The sequence below is a fragment of the Carcharodon carcharias genome, chromosome 21 (assembly GCF_017639515.1).
Source record: "Carcharodon carcharias isolate sCarCar2 chromosome 21, sCarCar2.pri, whole genome shotgun sequence".
Taxonomy (NCBI): Eukaryota; Metazoa; Chordata; class Chondrichthyes; order Lamniformes; family Lamnidae; genus Carcharodon; species Carcharodon carcharias.
Window position 1 is genome coordinate 22,702,299 of NC_054487.1, and position 18,558 is coordinate 22,720,856.

At 46.3% G+C, this 18,558-nt stretch overlaps 1 protein-coding gene across 8 annotated transcripts in view; it reads left to right on the forward strand.

Moving 5' to 3' along the window:
- LOC121293109 (F-actin-monooxygenase MICAL2-like) overlaps positions 1-18,558 on the forward strand; it is a 590,417-nt gene that overhangs the window by 62,055 nt on the left and 509,804 nt on the right. For all 8 annotated transcript variants that reach the window (XM_041215769.1, XM_041215771.1, XM_041215772.1 and 5 more), the window contains exons 2-5: positions 3,072-3,416; positions 6,253-6,460; positions 10,957-11,070; positions 14,259-14,360. In XM_041215769.1, coding sequence (XP_041071703.1) covers positions 3,153-3,416; positions 6,253-6,460; positions 10,957-11,070; positions 14,259-14,360 — 688 coding nt within the window. In that variant the 5' untranslated portion in view covers positions 3,072-3,152. The remainder of the gene's footprint in view (positions 1-3,071; positions 3,417-6,252; positions 6,461-10,956; positions 11,071-14,258; positions 14,361-18,558) is intronic.

The following is an 18,558-nucleotide window of genomic DNA, read 5'->3' on the forward strand; positions in this document are numbered from 1 at the left end:
CCTCTGCCATTTCCTGGTTCCCCATTATTATTTCCCCAGCCTCATTCTCTATGTTCACTTTGGCCTCTCTGTTCCTTTTTATATATTTAAAGAAGCTCTTACTGTCCATTTTTATATTACTTGCTTGTTTACCCTCAAAGTTTATTTTCCCCCTCTTTATTATTTTTTTGGTCATCTCCTGTTGGTTTTTAAAACTTTCCCAATTCCCTGGTTTATCACTAATCTTTGCCACGTTGTATGTTTTTTCTTTCGCTTTGACACTATCCTTAACTTCCTTGGTTAGCTATGGTTGGTTTATCCCTTTCCTAGAATCCTTCTTCCTCACTGGGAAATATCTTTGTTGCGAGTCATGAACAATTTTCTTAAATATCTGCCATTGTTCATCAACCATCTTTTCTGCTAAACTCCTTTCCCAGTCCACTCCAGCCAACTCTGCCCTCATTCCTTTATAATTACCCTTATTTAAGTTTAGCACAGTTGGTTCTGAATTAAGTTTCTCATTCTCAAACTGAATGCTAAATTCCACCATATTATGGTCGCTGTTTCCTAGGGGATCTTTCACTCTGAGCCATTTATTAAACTTGCTTCATTATGCATTACCAGATCCAAAATAGCCTGATCCCTGGTTGGATCCACAACATATTGTTCTAGGAAACAGTCCCGATACACTCTATGAATTCTTGCTCATGGCTACCTCTGCTAATTTGATTTCCCCAATCTACTTGAAGATTAAAGTCACCCATAATTAATATACTGCCCTTTTTTACATGCCCTCATTATCTCCTGATTTATTCTCTGTCCTGCAGCATAGCTACTGTTAGGGGGCCTATAGACTCCTCTCACCAGTTTCTTCTTCCCCTTGTTATTTCTTACCCCCTTGTTATTTCTTACCTCCACCCATATGGATTCTACATCTTCCAATCCAAGATAATTTCTTGCTATTGTGATTATTCCATCTCGTACTAACAAAACTACCCCACCACCTTTTCCTTCCTGCCTGTCCTATTGAAAAGTCACATACCCCAAGGTACACTTCATGTCTGATACTCGTGTTTCAATGATTTTAATCTCTTGACTGCCTATTGGTGAAGGATAGGACTGGAATCAAAGTTATTTACAGAGTGCAATATTACAAGCATACACCTCCTAACTCAACTGCACACCGTTTCAGTAAGTCTGGCTTTAAATGGGCTCAAGTGAAACTCCTAATGTCCACCACTGACATGCAATGAAACATAATTAATATGCAATGAGCAAGTTGATGACATCCAGCTCTACCGATCAACACCTCTCTCAACTCCACTGTTGCTAAGTTCCCAGACTGTTTGTCTGACATCCAGTGCAGAGATTTCCTCCAATTAAATATCGGGGATGACTGAACCATTACTTTCAGTACTTTGTTCAGTGACCTTCCGAGCGTATACCCACACCATCTGTTTTCAGTTCTGGAAAATCACCCGACTTTGCTCCTGTCTCAGCTCATTTGCTTCTCAAATTCTCATTCATGCCTTCATTACCTCCAGACTCAACTATTCCAACACCCTCCTGGCAGGTCTCCAACATTGTACCCTCCATAAAACTTGAAGTCATCCAAAACTCTGCTGCCTGTGTCTTAACTCGCACTAAGTCCTGTTCCCCATCACCCTGTGCTTGCTGACCTACACTGGCTCCGGGTCAGAGTCTAGGAATCGTGCAATGAGTAACTCACCTCCTGACTCTCCAAAGCCTGTCTACCATCTACAAGCACAAGTGATGGAAAATGCTCCACTTGCCTGGATGAGTGCAGCTGCAACAACACTCAAGAAGCTTGACACCATCCAGGACAAAGCAACCTGCTTGATTGGCACCCCACTCACAAACATTCACTCCCTCCACAGCAGCAGCAGTGTGCACCATCTACAAGATGCACTGCAGGAATTTACCAATGCACCAGTAACATCAAGAAGAAGACTTCAAAATGTAACATCACCTCTCTATCTTTCTCACTCAGCTATTCTAAGGATTGGGATCCTATCTCTGTTACATTTTTGGAACACATCACAGAGATAGAGAATTTTAATCAAAAGGAAATTCAAGTATCATACCCAAACCCACGACCACTACCATCTAGAAGGATAAGGACAGCAGATCGATGGGAACACCATCACCTGCAAGTTCCCCTCCAAGTCACTCACCATCCTGACTTGGAAATATATTGCCATTCCTTCATCGTCACTGGGTCCAAACCCTGGAACTACCTTCCTAACAGTACAGTTGATGTACCTATGCCACATGGACTGCAGTGGTTCAAGATGCCAGTTCACCACCACCTTCTCAAGGGCAACTAGTGATGGGCATTAAGTGCTGGCCCAGCCAGCGAAGCCCACATCCCGTGAATGAATTAAAAAAAGCAACATCTTGATTTGAAAATTCTCATCTTTGTTTTCAAATCCCTCCATGCTCTCTCTCCTCCCTATCCTGTAACCTCCTCCAGCCTCACATCCCTCCGAGATACCTCTATTTCTGCCCTCTTGTGCACCCCTGAGTTTAATCATTCTGTGACTTCAGCTGTCTAGGTCCCAAGCTCTGGAATTCCCTCCTTACACCTCTCCACCTCTATATGTCACTTTCCTCCTTTAAGACACTTCTTAAAACCTCTTTGACCAAGTTTTTGATCTTATATCTCCTTTTGTGACTTAGGTGTTATATCTTGTTTTATAATGCTCCTGTGAAGTGCCTTGGGATGTTTCATAATGTTAAATGTGCTATATAAATATAAGTTGTTGGAAAGGTGAAACAAATGTTCAGTTGTGTCTGAACCTCTCTGAGTTGGATGCTAAAGTGAAGAATGGTGTCTCAGGGAATGACTGAATTCAGTGTGTGAGGAGGCTGGATGAACTTTAGAAACAGATATAGACATTAACTAAGAGAGTGAGTGAGTGAGCCCCTATCTCCCAGGCACTGAGCTGGGTATTGTGAGTCTGATGTTGGAGGGAGTGTTGTCAGAGGGTTGCTGCCAGACAGTTTGAGGAGAGTTATATTCAACAAGTACTGATACTGATTAATACTGCTTCTGATCTTTCTTCCTGAAGGGTCACAATGAACGAAACTGTCAGCTGAAGAATAGCAAATAAATTATCCAGCCCTGCATTTCGGGAAAGTGGCTATCCACCATGGGAGATGCAGAGAAATCCACCATTGAGCAATCCCACTTGCTGTTTGATAACTTCATCCAGGCAACAACATGCAAAGGCACATTCAAAGGTTTTCAGGAGCTATCTGAGATTCTGGGCATCTGCAAAATCGACTTTCCCAACTTTTACCCAAAGTTTAAATCCAAACTCAATTACTGGAAGGCAAAAGCACTCTTTTCAAAACTAGACAAACGAGGAAGTCACAAAGATTACAAGAAGAACATAGCCTGTGCCAATACTAAGGTAAAACTGATGCAACGCTCAACTTCCTCCAGATGTAAGATCTTAGAAACATATAGCACAGAAGGAGGCCATTTGGCCCCTTGCTCCTTTACTGGCTCTTTGAAAGAGCAGGCATGCTTGATCAACACATTTGAGCTTTTTGCCAATTCATAACTTGAGCCCTATAGCTGCTGCTCACCACCTCGAGAACACATGTATTCACGCTCAGGGCAGGATTACACCACTAGTAACCAGTTTCTGCCTGTCAGTGGCTCAGGGAATGTATGCAGGACAGGACAGTGGGATTAGACTGGGTGGGATATTAAAGGGTGCAGGGAGTAAGGTGGAGGGTGGGATTAGATTGGTTGGAATAATTAATGGTCCGGGGGAGTGAGGGGGATTCGACTTGGTGGGGTATTAAAAGGTCTAGGCAGTGAGGAGGTGAGGGATTTGGCTGGGTATATTAAAAGGTGTGGGGAGTGAGGTGGTGAGTGGGATTAGGTGCGTGGTATGTTACAGGGTATGGGGAGTGAGAGGGAAAGTGGGATTAGACTGGGTGGAATATTAAAGGGTATGGGGAGTGAGGGGGAAAGTGGGATTAGACTGGGTGGAATGTTGAAGAATGTAGGGAGTGAAGGAGAGAGTTGGATTAGACTGGATGTGATATTAAAGGGAGCGGGGAATGGGGGGAGAGTGGGACTAGACAAAGTGGGATAATAAAGGGAGCAGGGAACAAGGGGGAGAGTGGGACTCGGCGGGTGGGATATTAAAGGGTGCGGGGTGTGAGGGGGAAAGTGGGATTAGTATGGGTGGAATATTGAAGGATGCAAGGAGTGAGAAGGAGAGTGGGATTAGACTGGGTGAGATATTAAAGAGTGCAGAGAGAGTGGGATTAGACACAGCAGGATAATGAAGGGTGCAGGGAATGAGGGGGAGAGTGGGACTTGGTGGGTGGGATGTTAAAGGCTGTGGGGAGTGAGGAGGAGAGTGGGATTAAATTGGGTGGGGTATCTAAGGGTTCGGGGACTGAGGTGGAGGGTGGGATTTGACTGGGTGGGATATTGAAGGGAGTGGGGGATGAGGGGTAGTGTGTGACTAAATTGAATGGGATATTAAAGGGTGCAGGGAGTGAGGGAAAGAGTGGGATTTGACAGATGGGATATGAAAGGGTGTTGGGAGTAAGGGGGAGAGTGGGATTAGACGGGTGGGATTTTAAAGGGTGAGGTGGAGAGTGGGATTAGACTGGGTGTGATATTAAAGGGTGCAGTGAGTCAGGGGGAGAGTGGGATTAATCAGGTGGGATATGAAAGGGTGCGGGGAGTGAGGGGGAGAGTGGAATTAGACTGGGTGGGCCGTTAAAGGGTGTGGGGAGTGAGATTAGATTGGGTCTGATATTAAAGGATCACAACACCATGAGCTCTTATGTTGAGCAGTAACCTTTGATGTAACTCCTTATCGAATGCATTTTGGGAATGCAAATAACACTACATCTACTGGTTCCCCTTTATCCACCCTGCTTGTTACAACCTCAAAGAACTCTAACAAATTAGTCAAACATGAGGTCCCTTTTACCAAACAACATTGACTCTGATTGTACATTGGATCGATCTGTCCAGTCTGAAAATCGATTGTTCGGAAACTCCAGCCATCTGGAAATTTTTAGAGCGGGCCGCAGGCAAATTACAGCATCATTTTAGATCATTTTAGGACAGCACTTTGGGAGCAGAAATCTGGAAGATGCAGTATTTGGATAAGTAAAACAATTTTTATTATTGCTTTGTAGTGTTTTATCACAGTTTTATCTTTCTGGTTTTCACACTTCTGGTTAGGCATTCTAACCTCATTCTACAATCCAGAAAATTCCAAAACATAGGAATGACTTAGTCCCAAGCACTTCAGCCTGGAGAGGTTACAGTGTCTTATGATTTTCTAAATGTCCTCCTACTACTTCCTTAATAATGGGTCCAGCATTTTCCTGGGTGGTTCCCAGCCCAATCCAATGTGAGGGGAATGTTCCAACTGAGTTTGGGCTGCTCCCAGTGTCCTTGGGATGATCAGGTGATCAGGAGGAAGCAAAGAGACAATAGCATCATTTAGTATAGTAGGAGGCCATTTGGCCCATCATGCCTGTGCTGGCTCTTTGATAGAATCCTCTGACATTTTCACAGAGCCCTGTAAAATGTTCTTTTTCAATTCCAGTTTGAAAGTTATTATTGAAACTGTTTCTGCTATCTTTTCAGGCAGTATATTCCAGATCATAGCAACTCACTGTGTAAAAACAATTCTCCTCATCTCCCCCGGTTCTTTAGAGAATTACATAAAATCTGTGTCCTCTATGAACCTCCAGTTTCTTTCAATGCTCCAGCTTAGGCCTAACCAGTGTTCAATAAAAGTTTAGCATAATTTACTTGCTTTTATTTTCTGATTATTGTTTGGAATGTCAAGGATCATTATTAGCTTTTCCAACTAGTCCTTTCACCTTCAAAGACTCGTGAGTGTGAACTCTCAGGTCTCTCTGTGCAGGCAGCTGCTCCAATGGGAGTACACTTCCTTTGCCACTTCACACTGCTCTCCCCAGACCCCAGGAAACAGTTGTTTCTAGGCTGGGAATGCTCTACCAGCCCCCCTGCCCTCTGCTACTAACTCTCCGAAAGTAGTGAATGGGTGAAGCTTGACTTAGGGCCTGGTCTCTGCTCCATGCTTTCTGACGGATGGAGCTGTTCTCTGCTTGTTAACCATTCCATACCGTCCCACTCAGCACACTGCTTCCCACACCCCAACCACCAACCCCCAGCCCCAGATCCCCAACACATGTTGTACTGTCCGTGTCACTCTGTCTTTCTCCTTCCTCCTGTAGTGTCTGGTGATTGGAGCTGGGCCTTGTGGCCTGCGCACGGCCATTGAGCTGGCATTCCTTGGGGCCAAAGCCATCATCGTGGAGAAACGTGACACCTTCTCCAGAAACAATGTCTTGCACTTGTGGCCATACACGATTCAGGATCTGCGAAACCTGGGGGCCAAGAAGATCTATGGGAAATTCTGTGCCGGAGCCATCGACCATATCAGTGAGTCACAGTCCTCGCTTTCATCACATTGCCTTATGTTACACTTAATCCAGGGAAAGACAACATAACAGGATTAGAGTGCTTTGGATTCTCCCGGACTCTCCTGGTCTCTCCAGGACTCTCTCTGTCTCTCCCGACACTCTCTCTCTATCCCCTGCACACCCCGTCCAAGAAATGATCTTGGATTGGAAGATGTAGAATCCATATGGGTGGAGGTAAGAAATAACAAGGGGAAGTAGACACTAATGGGAGTAGTCTAGGCCCCCCAACAGTAGCTATGCTGTAGGATGGAGAATAAATCAGGAGATAATGAGGGTATGCAAAAAAGGCAGTAAATTAATCATGAGTGACTTTAATCATCATGTAGATTGAGAAACTCAAATTAGCAGAGGTAGCCATGAGCAAGAATTCATAGTATGTATTCAGGACAGTTTCCTGGAACAACAAATTGCGGATCCAACCAGGGATTAGGCTATTTTGGATCTGATAATGTGGAATGGGGCAGGTTTAATAAACGATCTCAGAGTAAAAGATCCCCGAGGAAACAGTGACCATAACATGGTAGAATTTAGCATTCAGTTTGAAAGTGAGAAACTTAGTTCGGAAACAACTGTGCTAAACATAAAGAAGAGTAATTACGAAGAAATGAGGGCAGAGTTAGCTGGAGTGAACTGGGAAAGGAGCTTAGCGGAAAGGATGGTTGATGAACAATGGCAGATGTTTAAGAAAATTGTTCATGACTCACAACAAAGATATATCCCCGTGAGGAAGAAGGATTCTAGGAAGGGGATAAACCAACCATGGTTAACCAAGGAAGTTATGGATAGTATTAAACTGAAAGAACAATCATACAATGTGGCAAAGATTAGTGGTAAGCCAGAGGATTGGGAAAGTTTTAAAAACTGTCAGAAGATGAGCAAAAAAAATCAAATGGCAACAGGCAGGAAGGAAATAAATACAATAACTAACAGTAGAGGAAAAGTATTATGGGGCTAAAGGCTGATAAGTCACCTGGACCTGATGAGTTGCATCCTACGATATTAAAGGAAGTAGCTACAGAGATAGTGGATGCAGTGGTAATCTTCCAAAAATCCTTAGATTCTGGAAAAGCTCCAGAAGATTGGAAAACTGGCAATGTAACACCCTTATTCAAAAAGGGAGGGAGACAAAAAATAGGTAACTATAGGCCAGTTAGCTTAACATCTGTCATTGGGAAAATGTTAGAGTCTATTATAAAGGATGTAATAGCAGAGCATTTAGAGTTACATAATCTAATCAAGCAGAGTCAGCATGGCTTCATGAAGGGGAAATCATGCCTGACAAATCTATTAGAATTCTTTGAGGAGGTAACAAGCAAGATAGATAAAGCAGAACCAATTGATGTAATGTCTAAGGAGAGATATACTGGTATTGGAGGCAGTCCAGAAACGATTCACTAGGTTGATACTGGGTATGGAGGGATTTTCTTATGAGGAGAGGTTGAGTTGGTTGGGCCTGTACTCATTAGAGTTTAGAAGAATGAGAGGCGACCTTATTGAAACGTATAAGATTCTTAGGGAGCTTGACAGGGTAGATGCTGAGAGGTTGTTTCCCCTTGTGGGAGAGTCTAGGACCAGAGGGCATAATCTCAGAATAAGGGAGTGCCCATTTAAAACAGAGATGAAGAGGAATTTCTTCTCACAGAGGATAGTTACTCTGTGGAATTCTTGACCGTAGATGCTGGGTTGTTAAGTATATTCAAGGTGGAGATAGATTTTTAATCAGTAAGGGAATCAAGGGTTATGGGGAAAAGGCAGGAGAGTGCAGTTGAGGATTATCAGATCAGCCATGATTCCATTGAATGGCAGAGCAGAAAGGCCTACTTCTACTCCTACGTCTTATGGTCTTATTGACCCTCACTGACCTTCATGCACTCTTGCTGACCCCCTGCAGAAACCTGCAGACCCCCACGGACCCTCATGCACCCACACTGCCCCTCTATGCCCCTCCCTGTCCATCATGCACCCTCTATTAATTTATGTGAACTTCACACACCCTCACTGATGCCCTCCGGCCCCCACAGACCCCTCCTGGACTCCCCCAACCAGCCCCGGATCCCCACTGACCCTCGTGCACCCTCCCTGACTGTCTCTGACCCCAACCACCACACACACCCTCTCACACCCGCAGACCTCCGCCGGACCCCCCACTGACCCCCCATGCACCCTCCCTGACCCTCTCTGACCTCAACTGACCCCAACCACCATACACACCCTCTGACACCCACAGACCTCCTCCGGACCCCCACTGACGCCCATGCACCCAAACTGACCCTTCCTGTCCTCCCTGACCATCATGCACCCTCTTTGACCCTACCTGACCTTCACACACCCCCTCAGTCACTCTCTTGCCCTCGCAGACCCTTCCTAGACCACCCCAGATTCCCATCGACCCTCATGCACTCTCTCTGACCCTCCCTGATCCTCCTTGACCTTCTTGAAACTCCCTAACCCCCGAGCCTAACGGGCTCCCTTGGACCCCCATGGACACCCCCGGCGCCCCACCGATCCTCATGCACTCACACTGACCCTCGCTGACCCACTCTTATCCCCACAGCAACACACCACCTCTAACACGGACCTCCCCTGGATCCCCATAATCCCCATGCACCCAAGTAGACTCTCTCTGTCCCTTCCTTCCCTCTCTGCCCATCATGCACACACCCTGACCCTATCTGAACTTCATGTACTGTCTCTGATGCCCTCTGGCCCCTGCAAAACCCGCCCCCCCCCCCCCGGATCGGACCCTCAAGCAGCCTCCCTGAGCCTTTGTCTCTGCTGGAGCCCTACAGACACCACCCCACCGACCCTCATGCACTCACACTGACCCTCTCTGACCCTCTTTAACCTTCTCTGACCTTCACGCACCAACACTGATCTCTGACGCCCTTTGGCCCCCACGAAGCCCCACGGACCCCCTGCCTGGATCCCCACCAATTCTCTCAGATCCCATGCTCCCAAGCTGACTCTCTCTGGCCCTGTCTGGGCATCTCAGACCCTCATGAACATTGTGAGACCCTCACAGACCCTAATGCACCGACACTGACCCTCCCTGTCCCTCTCTGACCATCATGCACCTTCTCAGACCCTCCATATCCCTCTCTGATCCTCATGCACTTTCTCTGACCCTACCAGAGCACCCTCTCTGATGCCCCCCTACCACCTCTCCCCCCACCACAGATCCCCACTGGCCCTCATGCATCTTTCTGACTCCCCCGGACCCCCATAGATGCCACGCTCCCGGACCCCCACCGACCCTCATGCATGCTGACCACCTCTGACCTTCACGCACCTGCACTGATCTCAGACAGACTCTGGCCCACGGACCCCCTGCCTGGATCCCACTGACCCCCTCAGACATTCATGCACCCAAGCTGACTCTCTCTGGCCCTCTTGGATCCCACTGACTGTCTGACCCTCATGCACCGACACTGACCCTCTCTCACACACTCTGGCCCCCACAGATAACCACCCCCCCCATACTCCCCCACAGACTCTCAAGCACCCACACTGATGCCCCGTAATCCTTCCTGACGCTCCCTGACACTCTGTGACCCTCTCTGACCATCATGCACCCACGCTGACTCAATGACGCCCCCTGGCCCCCAGGGAGCCCCACGGACCTCCCACCTGGATCCCCACTGACCCCCTCTGACCCTCATGCACCTAAGCTGGCCCTCTCTGACCCTCATGGACCCCCGCAGACACTAACGCACCCACACTGATTCTCATTGACCCCCACTGGCCCTCACTGACCTTCACTGACCCCCACTGACGCTCCTTATCTCATAGTGCAGCCAATGGGTTAAACATCGCAGGGTGTCTCCTGAATTGAGGAATGTTGGGTCAGTTAAGTGATATCCCAATAAACCATCAGCACCAGGACAGTTTCCCGAACTCTTATCGTCCCCCTCATGATGCTGATCAGTTTCTTAAATAAGTTGAGAGTTTTCATTTCCACTTGATCTTGGAATTCATCCCTTGTGTCACTCACTTACTTTGTGAGTTAAAAGCTTCTCGATTTCAGAAATTGACCTTTGTCCAGTTTGACCATGTGAATATATGTATTTGTATTCCAACTGATTTTCAAGATTAATATTTTTGTACAGGTTCTATTCATATATCCCTCTGGAAACTTACCTTGTAGTTCACCTCTTTATGGGGCTGCTCCGCACATTACCTCATGGTTGAGTCGCTGACCTGAGAGATCAGCCTTATGGCTTACTGTGATGCCTCCAGTGGTTGAATGTCCGGGGGTGGTTTGCTGATGGAGTTGAGGTAAAGAGGGGAGACTATGAGTGAAATGGAAGGTGTAAGTGTCTCAAGCTCTGAGTATTGGGAACAGTGTGCTCTATTGCAGCATATGTGACTGGGAGTGGGAGATGGGAGAGTCACTGGAACACACTGAGCGCCTATCTGTTATGTAGACAGTGTTGACAATTGCTCCTGCACTAACAGGTATCCGACAGCTGCAGCTGGTTCTGCTGAAGATCGCCTTGATCCTGGGGATTGAGATACACCTTAATGTGGAGTTCCGTGGGCTACTCCCACCCAGGGGCCAGAAAAATCCAAGTAAGTAAATTTTACTGAGATACTCGAACACTGTGTGAGGCAGTGTGTGTATACGTCTGTGCATGTGTGCGCGCACGTCTGGCTGAGTGTGTGTGTGAGAGAGGTGGTCTGTCTGTATGTGTGTGTGCGTGTGCATGGTTGAGTGTGTATGTGTGTGCACATGAGGTGCTGTATGTGTGTGCATGTGCATGAGGTGCGATGTGTGTGTGTCTCTGTGTGGGAATTATAGTATGTGTATGTGAGTTAGTGTGTGTGTGTGTGTGTGTGTGAGAGTTACAGTGAATGTGTTTTTATTCATTCACGGGATGTGGGTATCGCTGGGCCAGCATTTATTGCCCATCCCTAATTGCCCTTGAGAAGGTGGTAGTAAGCTGCCTTCTTAAACCACTGCAGTCCATGTGGCGTAGGTAAACCCACAGTGCTGATAGGGAGGGAGTTCCAGGATTTTGACCCAGCGACAATGAAGGAATGGCAATATATTTCCAAGTCAGGATGGTGAGTGACTTGGAGGGGAACTTCCAGGTGGTGATGTTCCCATGTACCTGCTGCCCTTGACCTTCTAGATGGTAGCAATCATGGGTTTGGAAGGTGCTGTCTAAGAGCCTTGGTGAGTTCCTGCATTGCATCTTGTGGATGGTACACACTGCTGCCACAGTGTGTTGGTGGTGGAGAGAGTGAATGTTTGTGGATGGGGCACCAATCAGTGGGCTGCTTTGTCCTGGATGGTGTCGAGCTTCTTGAGTGTTTGGGATCAGTTCAGTTTCTGGTCAATGGTAACCCCGAGGATGCTGATAGTGGGGGATTCACTGATGGTAATTGAATGTCATGGGGCGATAGTTAGATTCTCTCTTGATGGAGATGGCCATTGCCTGGCACTTGTGTGGTATGAATGTTACTTGCCACTTGTCAGCCCAAGCCTGGATATTGTCCAGGTCTTGCTGCATTTGGACATGGACTGCTTCAGTATCTGATGAGTTGCAAATGGTGCTGAACATTGTGCAATCATCAGCGAACACCCCCAGTTCTGACCTTATGATGGAAGGGAGGTCATTGATGAAGCAGCTGAACATGTTTGGGCTGAGGACACAGTCCTGAGGAACTCCTGCAGTGATGTCCTGGTACTGAGATGATTGACCCCCAACAACCACAACCATCTTCCTTTATGTTAGGTGTGACTCCAACCAGTGGAGGGATTTCTCTCTGATTCCCATTGACTCCAGTTTTACTAGGCCTCCTTAATGCCACACTTGGCCTTGATGTCAATGGCAGTCACTCTCACCTCAACTCGGGAGTTCAGCTCTTTTATCCATGTTTGAACCAAGGCTGTATTGAGGTGAGGAGCTGAGTGACCCTTGTGGAACCCAAACTGGGCGTCATTGAGCAGGTTAGTGCTAGGCAAGTGCCGCTTGATAGCAGCACTTGATGACCCCTTCCATGCAGAGTATTGGAGTATGGTGGGCAGTACTGGGAGGGGTATTTGAGTACAGGGGGAGGTGGGGCTGGTGGAGGAATCTTCCTGAGACCTCTGGCTACTTTCTGAGATTTGGGTCACCTTGCACTGCTGTGTGATTCCCTCAACCCCGGGAGTCACCGCCGTGTGATTCCCTCGACCCCGAGAGTCACCGCCGTGTGATTGCCTCGACCCCGGGAGTCACCGCCGTGTGATTGCCTCGACCCCGGGAGTCACCGCCGTGTGATTGCCTCGACCCCGGGAGTCACCGTCGTGTGATTGCCTCGACCCCGGGAGTCACCGCTGTGTGATTGCCTCGACCCCGGGAGTCACCGCCGTGTGGTTGCCTCGACCCCGGGAGTCACCGCCGTGTGGTTGCCTCGACCCCGGGAGTCACCGCCGTGTGATTGCCTCGACCCCGGGAGTCACCGCCGTGTGATTGCCTCGACCCCGGGAGTCACCGCCGTGTGATTGCCTCGACCCCGGGAGTCACCGCCGTGTGATTGCCTCGACCCCGGGAGTCACCGCCGTGTGATTGCCTCGACCCCGGGAGTCACCGCCGTGTGATTGCCTCGACCCCGGGAGTCACCGCCGTGTGATTGCCTCGACCCCGGGAGTCACTGCTGTGTAATTACCCCAATCTGAAAAGGAAGATTTCACCAGTAGTGTCTGCTCTCTGCCCCTTAGCCACTTACATATCCACCCAGTTTCTTTTACTGTTGAGCTTCACTTTTATGAACAGGTCTATTCTGTGGTACTTTATGAATTAACTCTTAAAAGTTCTTACACAACATCTACAGCTCTACAAAAGACAAAATTCTGTGGATGCTGGAAATGTGAAATAAAAACAGAAAATGCTGGAAACACTCAGCAAACTGGCAGTATCTGTGGAGAGAGAATTCACGTTTCATGTGTGTGAGTTTAAACATTCAGACGAAAGGTCACGACCTGAAACATTAGCTCTGTTTCTCTTTCCACAGATGCTACCTGAGCTGTTGAGTATTTCCAGCATTTTTGGTTTTCATTCTCCATTGCATTGCTCTCACATACCCTGTCTGTTACTTCATCAAAAAAAACTCAGTCAATCTAGTTACACCTTTAACATATTCATCCTGGCTTTCAATTAATAACCCCTATTCTTTTAAGTAAGAATTGCTTTTCCTTCTGGTTATTGTTTAAATTGTCTCCACAAGCTAGACTTTAGGCTGACTGGTCTGTAGTTTCTGGATTTATCCCTTTCCCTGTATGGGGCTGGTGCGCAAGATATGATCCTCACATGACTTTTTATAATTATAGACATAGATTCTTTCGGGATCACTGCATGGTCTGTGTTGGCCTTTCCATAGCCAGTATTTGTTTCAGTGATTGTGCCTTGAATATGCCAGTTTTGATCAAGGTACTTAAAACATCTCTGATTCTGGTTGTGAGAAGGCTCCACTTTTATTGCTGAGACTAACAAACTCTTAAGATGCTCCTGTGGCAATGGGAGAGACACCAATCAGACAGGGTTCACTAATGTTAAACTTTATTCACTAATGATAATACAGCAGTTAGTGATGTGGAGATCAGGTTCGAGATACCTAGGTGAGTGTGTTGCTGCTCCAACAATTGGGTCTCAACCTTCCCCAGGTGATCAGCCAATCCGGCCTGAGAGCTGGTGTCATGGCTGGGCCCACAGATGGTCGGCCTGCGCAAAACAGTGTCCCTTACTCATTGACAGGCTTACTTCTGATTTCAGATTCTGGCTGGAGAGCAGAAATTAACCCTTCAACCAGCAAGGTGACACAATTTGAATTTGATGTTGTGATTGGTGCCGATGGCCGAAGGAACACACTGGAAGGTGAGTGGAAGGAAATGGAGAAATTTTCCCAGGGAGAGGGTAGGGAAAAAAATAGAAGCAGCAGTAGGCCATTCGGTCCTTTGAGCCTGTTTCGCTGCAATTCAATATGATCCTGCTCTCTCCTCATTCCCCTTGACGTCTTTAGAGCCTAGAAATCTACGAATTTCCTTAAATATATCCAATGACTTGGCCTCCACAGCCTCCTGTGGTAGAGGATTCTACAGGTTTACCACCCTCAGAGTGAAGATGTTTCTTCTCATCTCAGTCCTAAATGATCTACCCCGTATCCTGAGACTGTGACCCCTTGTTCTAGACCCCCCCCAGCCAGGGGAAACATCATCCCTGCATCCAGTCAGTCCAGCCCTGTCAGAACGTTATACGTTTCAATGAGACCCTCTCATTCTTCTAAATTCTAGCGAATAAAGGCCTAGTAGGCCCAATCTCTCCTCCTATGACAATCCTGCCATCCCAGGAATCAGTCTGGTGAACCTTCACTGCACTCCCTCTATGGCAAGTATATCCTTCCTTATGTAAGGAGACCAAAACTGCACACGCTACTCCAGGTGTGGTCTCACTAAGACCCTGTACAGCTGCAGTAAGACATCCTTGCTCCTGTGCTCAAGTCCTCTCGCAATGAAGGCCAACATGCCATTTGCCTTCTTAACTACTTGCTGCACCTGCATGTTTGCTTTCAGTGATTGGTGCACAAGGACACAGATCCCTTTGTACATCGACATTTCCCAATCTATCACCATTTAAATAATACTCTGCCATTCTGTTTTACCTACCAAAGTGGGTAACTTCATACTTCTCTATGTTACACTGCATCTGCCATGTATTTGCCCCCTCACTCAACCTGTATAAATCGCCTTGAAGCCTCTTAACACCGTCCTCATCGCTCACATTCCCACCAAGTTTCATGTCATCAGGAAACTTGGAAATATTACATTTGGTTCCCTCATCCAAATCATCGATATATACTGTGAATAGCTTGAACCCAGCACTGATCCTTGTGGTACCTCACTAGTCACCACCTGCCACTCTGAAAACGACCTATTTTTTCCTCCTCTCTGTTTCCTGTCTGCTAACCAATTCTCAATCCATGCCAATATATTACCCCCAATTCCAAGTGCTTTAATTTTACACACTAATCTCTTATGTGGGACTTTATCAAAAGCCTTCTGAAGATCCAAATACACCACATACACTGGTTCTCCCTTATCTATTCTACTAGTTACGTCCTCAATAAAATTCCAGTTGGTTTGTCAAACATGATTTCCCTTTCACAAATCCATGTTGACTTTGTCTAATCGTTGATAGTTTCCAAGTGTCCTGATATCACATCCTCTATAATAGATTCTCGCATTTTCCCTAATACTGATGTTAGGCTAACTGGTCTGTAATTCCCTGTTTTCTCCTCCCTCCTTTCTTAAATAGTGGGGTTACATTTGCCACCCTCCAGTCTGCTGGGACTGTTCCAGAATCTACAGAATTTTGGAAGATGACAACCAACGCATCCACTATTTCCATGGTCACCTCCTTTAGTACCCCAGGATGTAGATTACTGGGCCCTGGGGATTTATCAGTTTTCAGTCCCATTAATTTCTCCAGCATTATTGTTTTTGTAATACTAGTTCCTTCAATTCCTCCTTCTCACTAGACCCTTGGTTCCCTAGTATTTCTGGGAAGTTATTTGTGTCTTCCTCTGTGAAGACAGAACTAAAGTAGTTGCTTAATTGCGCTGCCATTTCCTTGTTCTCTATTATAAATTCTCCCAAGGTCTTTTTCTTTTTACATACCTATAGAAGCTTTTACAGTCCGTTTTTATGTTCCTTGCATGTTTACTCTCATACTCTATTTTTCCCCTGTTAATCAATCTCTGGTCCTCCTTTGCTGAATTCAAAACTGCTCCCAATCCTCAGGTTTGCTACTTTTTCTGGAAACTTTATATGACTCCTCTTTGGATCTAACACTATCCTTAATTTCTTTCGTTAGTCATGGTTGGGCCACTTTTCCTGTTGTGTTTTTGCACCAGAAAGGAATGTATAACTATTACAATGCTTACATTCATTCCTTAAATATTAGCCATTGTTTATCTGCATGGTAATGAAGTTCTCCAATCTACCTTAACCAATTCACGCCTCATACCTTCATAGTTTCCTTTGTTTATATTTAGGACCCTAGTTTCAGATTGGACTAATTCACTTTCCATCCTAATGAACCTTTAGAGGGCTCTCTAAAGGACCCTGCTCAACAAGAATGTTAATTATAAGATAAAAACAAAAAACTGCGGATGCTGGAAATCCAAAACAAAAACAGAATTACCTCGAAAAACTCAGCAGGTCTGGCGTCATTGGCAGAGAAGAAAATAGTTGAAGTTTTGAGTCATCTGTGGAAGGGTCATGAGGACTCGAAACGTCAACTCTTTTCTTCTCCGCCGATGCTGCAAGAATGTTAATTAGCCTTCTCATTGCACAATACGAAATCTCGGATTACCTGTTCCCTAATCGGTTCCTTAACCTACTGGTCTAAGAAAAAGAAACATCTCGTACACACTCCAGGAATTCATTTGCCACAGTATTATTGCTAATTTGGTCTGCCCAGTCTATATGTAAATTAAAGTCACCCATGATAATTGTGGCACCCTTGTTACATGCATCTCTAATTTCCTGTTTAATGCCACCCCCTACCTTACCACTACTGTTTGGAGGCCTATAGACAACTCCCACTAATGTTTTCCACCCCTTATTGCTTCTTAGCTCCACCCCGACTGACTCTACTTCTAGATTTTCTGAGCCAATATCCTCTCTCACTATCGCTTTGATTTCATCCTTAACGAACAATGCCACCAGCTTTTCCTTTTTGCCTGTCCTTTCTAAATATCAAGTACCCTTGAATATTCAGTTCCCAGCCCTGGTCACCCTGCAGCCATGTCTCTATAATCACAATCATATCAATTTGCGATGTTAATTCATCTACCTTATTGTGACTGCTCCGTACATTCAGATACAGTACCTTTTGACTTGTCTTTTTAACATTTTTACATATTATCTTTTGTACTATAGCCCTATTTGCTGCTCGCCCCTGTTTCCTCTGCCTTTCACTTTTGATTTTTACTTTTCTGTCTTTCATTCCTATCTTTGTTTCCCACTGTTGTGTCTCCCCGCTCAGGTTCCCATCCCATTGCCAATCTAGTTTCAACCCTCCTGCACAGTACTAGTGAATACCCCTGCAAGGATATTGGTCCTGGTCCTGCTGGAGTGTGAACTGTCCAGCTTGTAACAGATCCCAACTTCCCCAGAATTAGTCCCAATGCCTCAGGAATCTAAATCCCTCTACACCATCTCTCCAGTCACGCATTCATCCAGTCTATTCTATTCCTCATCTTGCTAGCACGTGGTATTGGGAATAACCCTGAGGATATTACCTTTGAGGTCCGGCTTTATAATTTATATCCTAGGTCTCTATATTCTGCTTTCAGGGTGTCATTCCTCTTTTTACCTATGTTGTTGGTACCAATATGGATCTGACCTCTGGCTGTTCACCCTCCCCCTTCAGAATGTCCTGCAGCCGCTCAGTGACATCCTTGACCCTGGCACCAGGGAGGCAACATAACGTCCTGGTGTCACGTCTGTGGCTGCCGAAATGTCTATCTGTTCCCCTAACAATAGAATCCCCTATCACTATTGCTCTCCCACTCTGTTTTCTCCACCGCCCCCCCTCCCCATGCAGCTGAGTCACTCATGGTGCCATGGACTTGGCTCTTGCTGCATTTCCCTGAGAAACAATCGCTCCAGCAGTATCCAAAACAGAAAATCTGTTAGAGAGGGGAATGTATTTAAGGGGACTCCAGCACTACCTGCCTAGTCTGGTGATTACCCATTCCCTTTCTGCCTGTGCACTCTGCCTGCGGTGTGACCATCTCACTGTATGTGCTATCCACGAAGATCTTATCTTTGTGGATGCTCCATAGTGACTCCAGCTGCAGCTGCAGCTCTGAAATGCAGATTTCGAGTAGCTGCAGCTGGAGATATTTCCTGCACACATGGCCACCCTGGACACTGGAAGTGTCCCTGACTTCCCACATTGCACAGGAGGAACATTCCACTTGGCCAAGCTGCCCTATCATGACTTACCCCTAAATTACTCTTTACTTTTACTTCCTCTAGTTTGGAGAATACTAAGGAGAGATGGAATA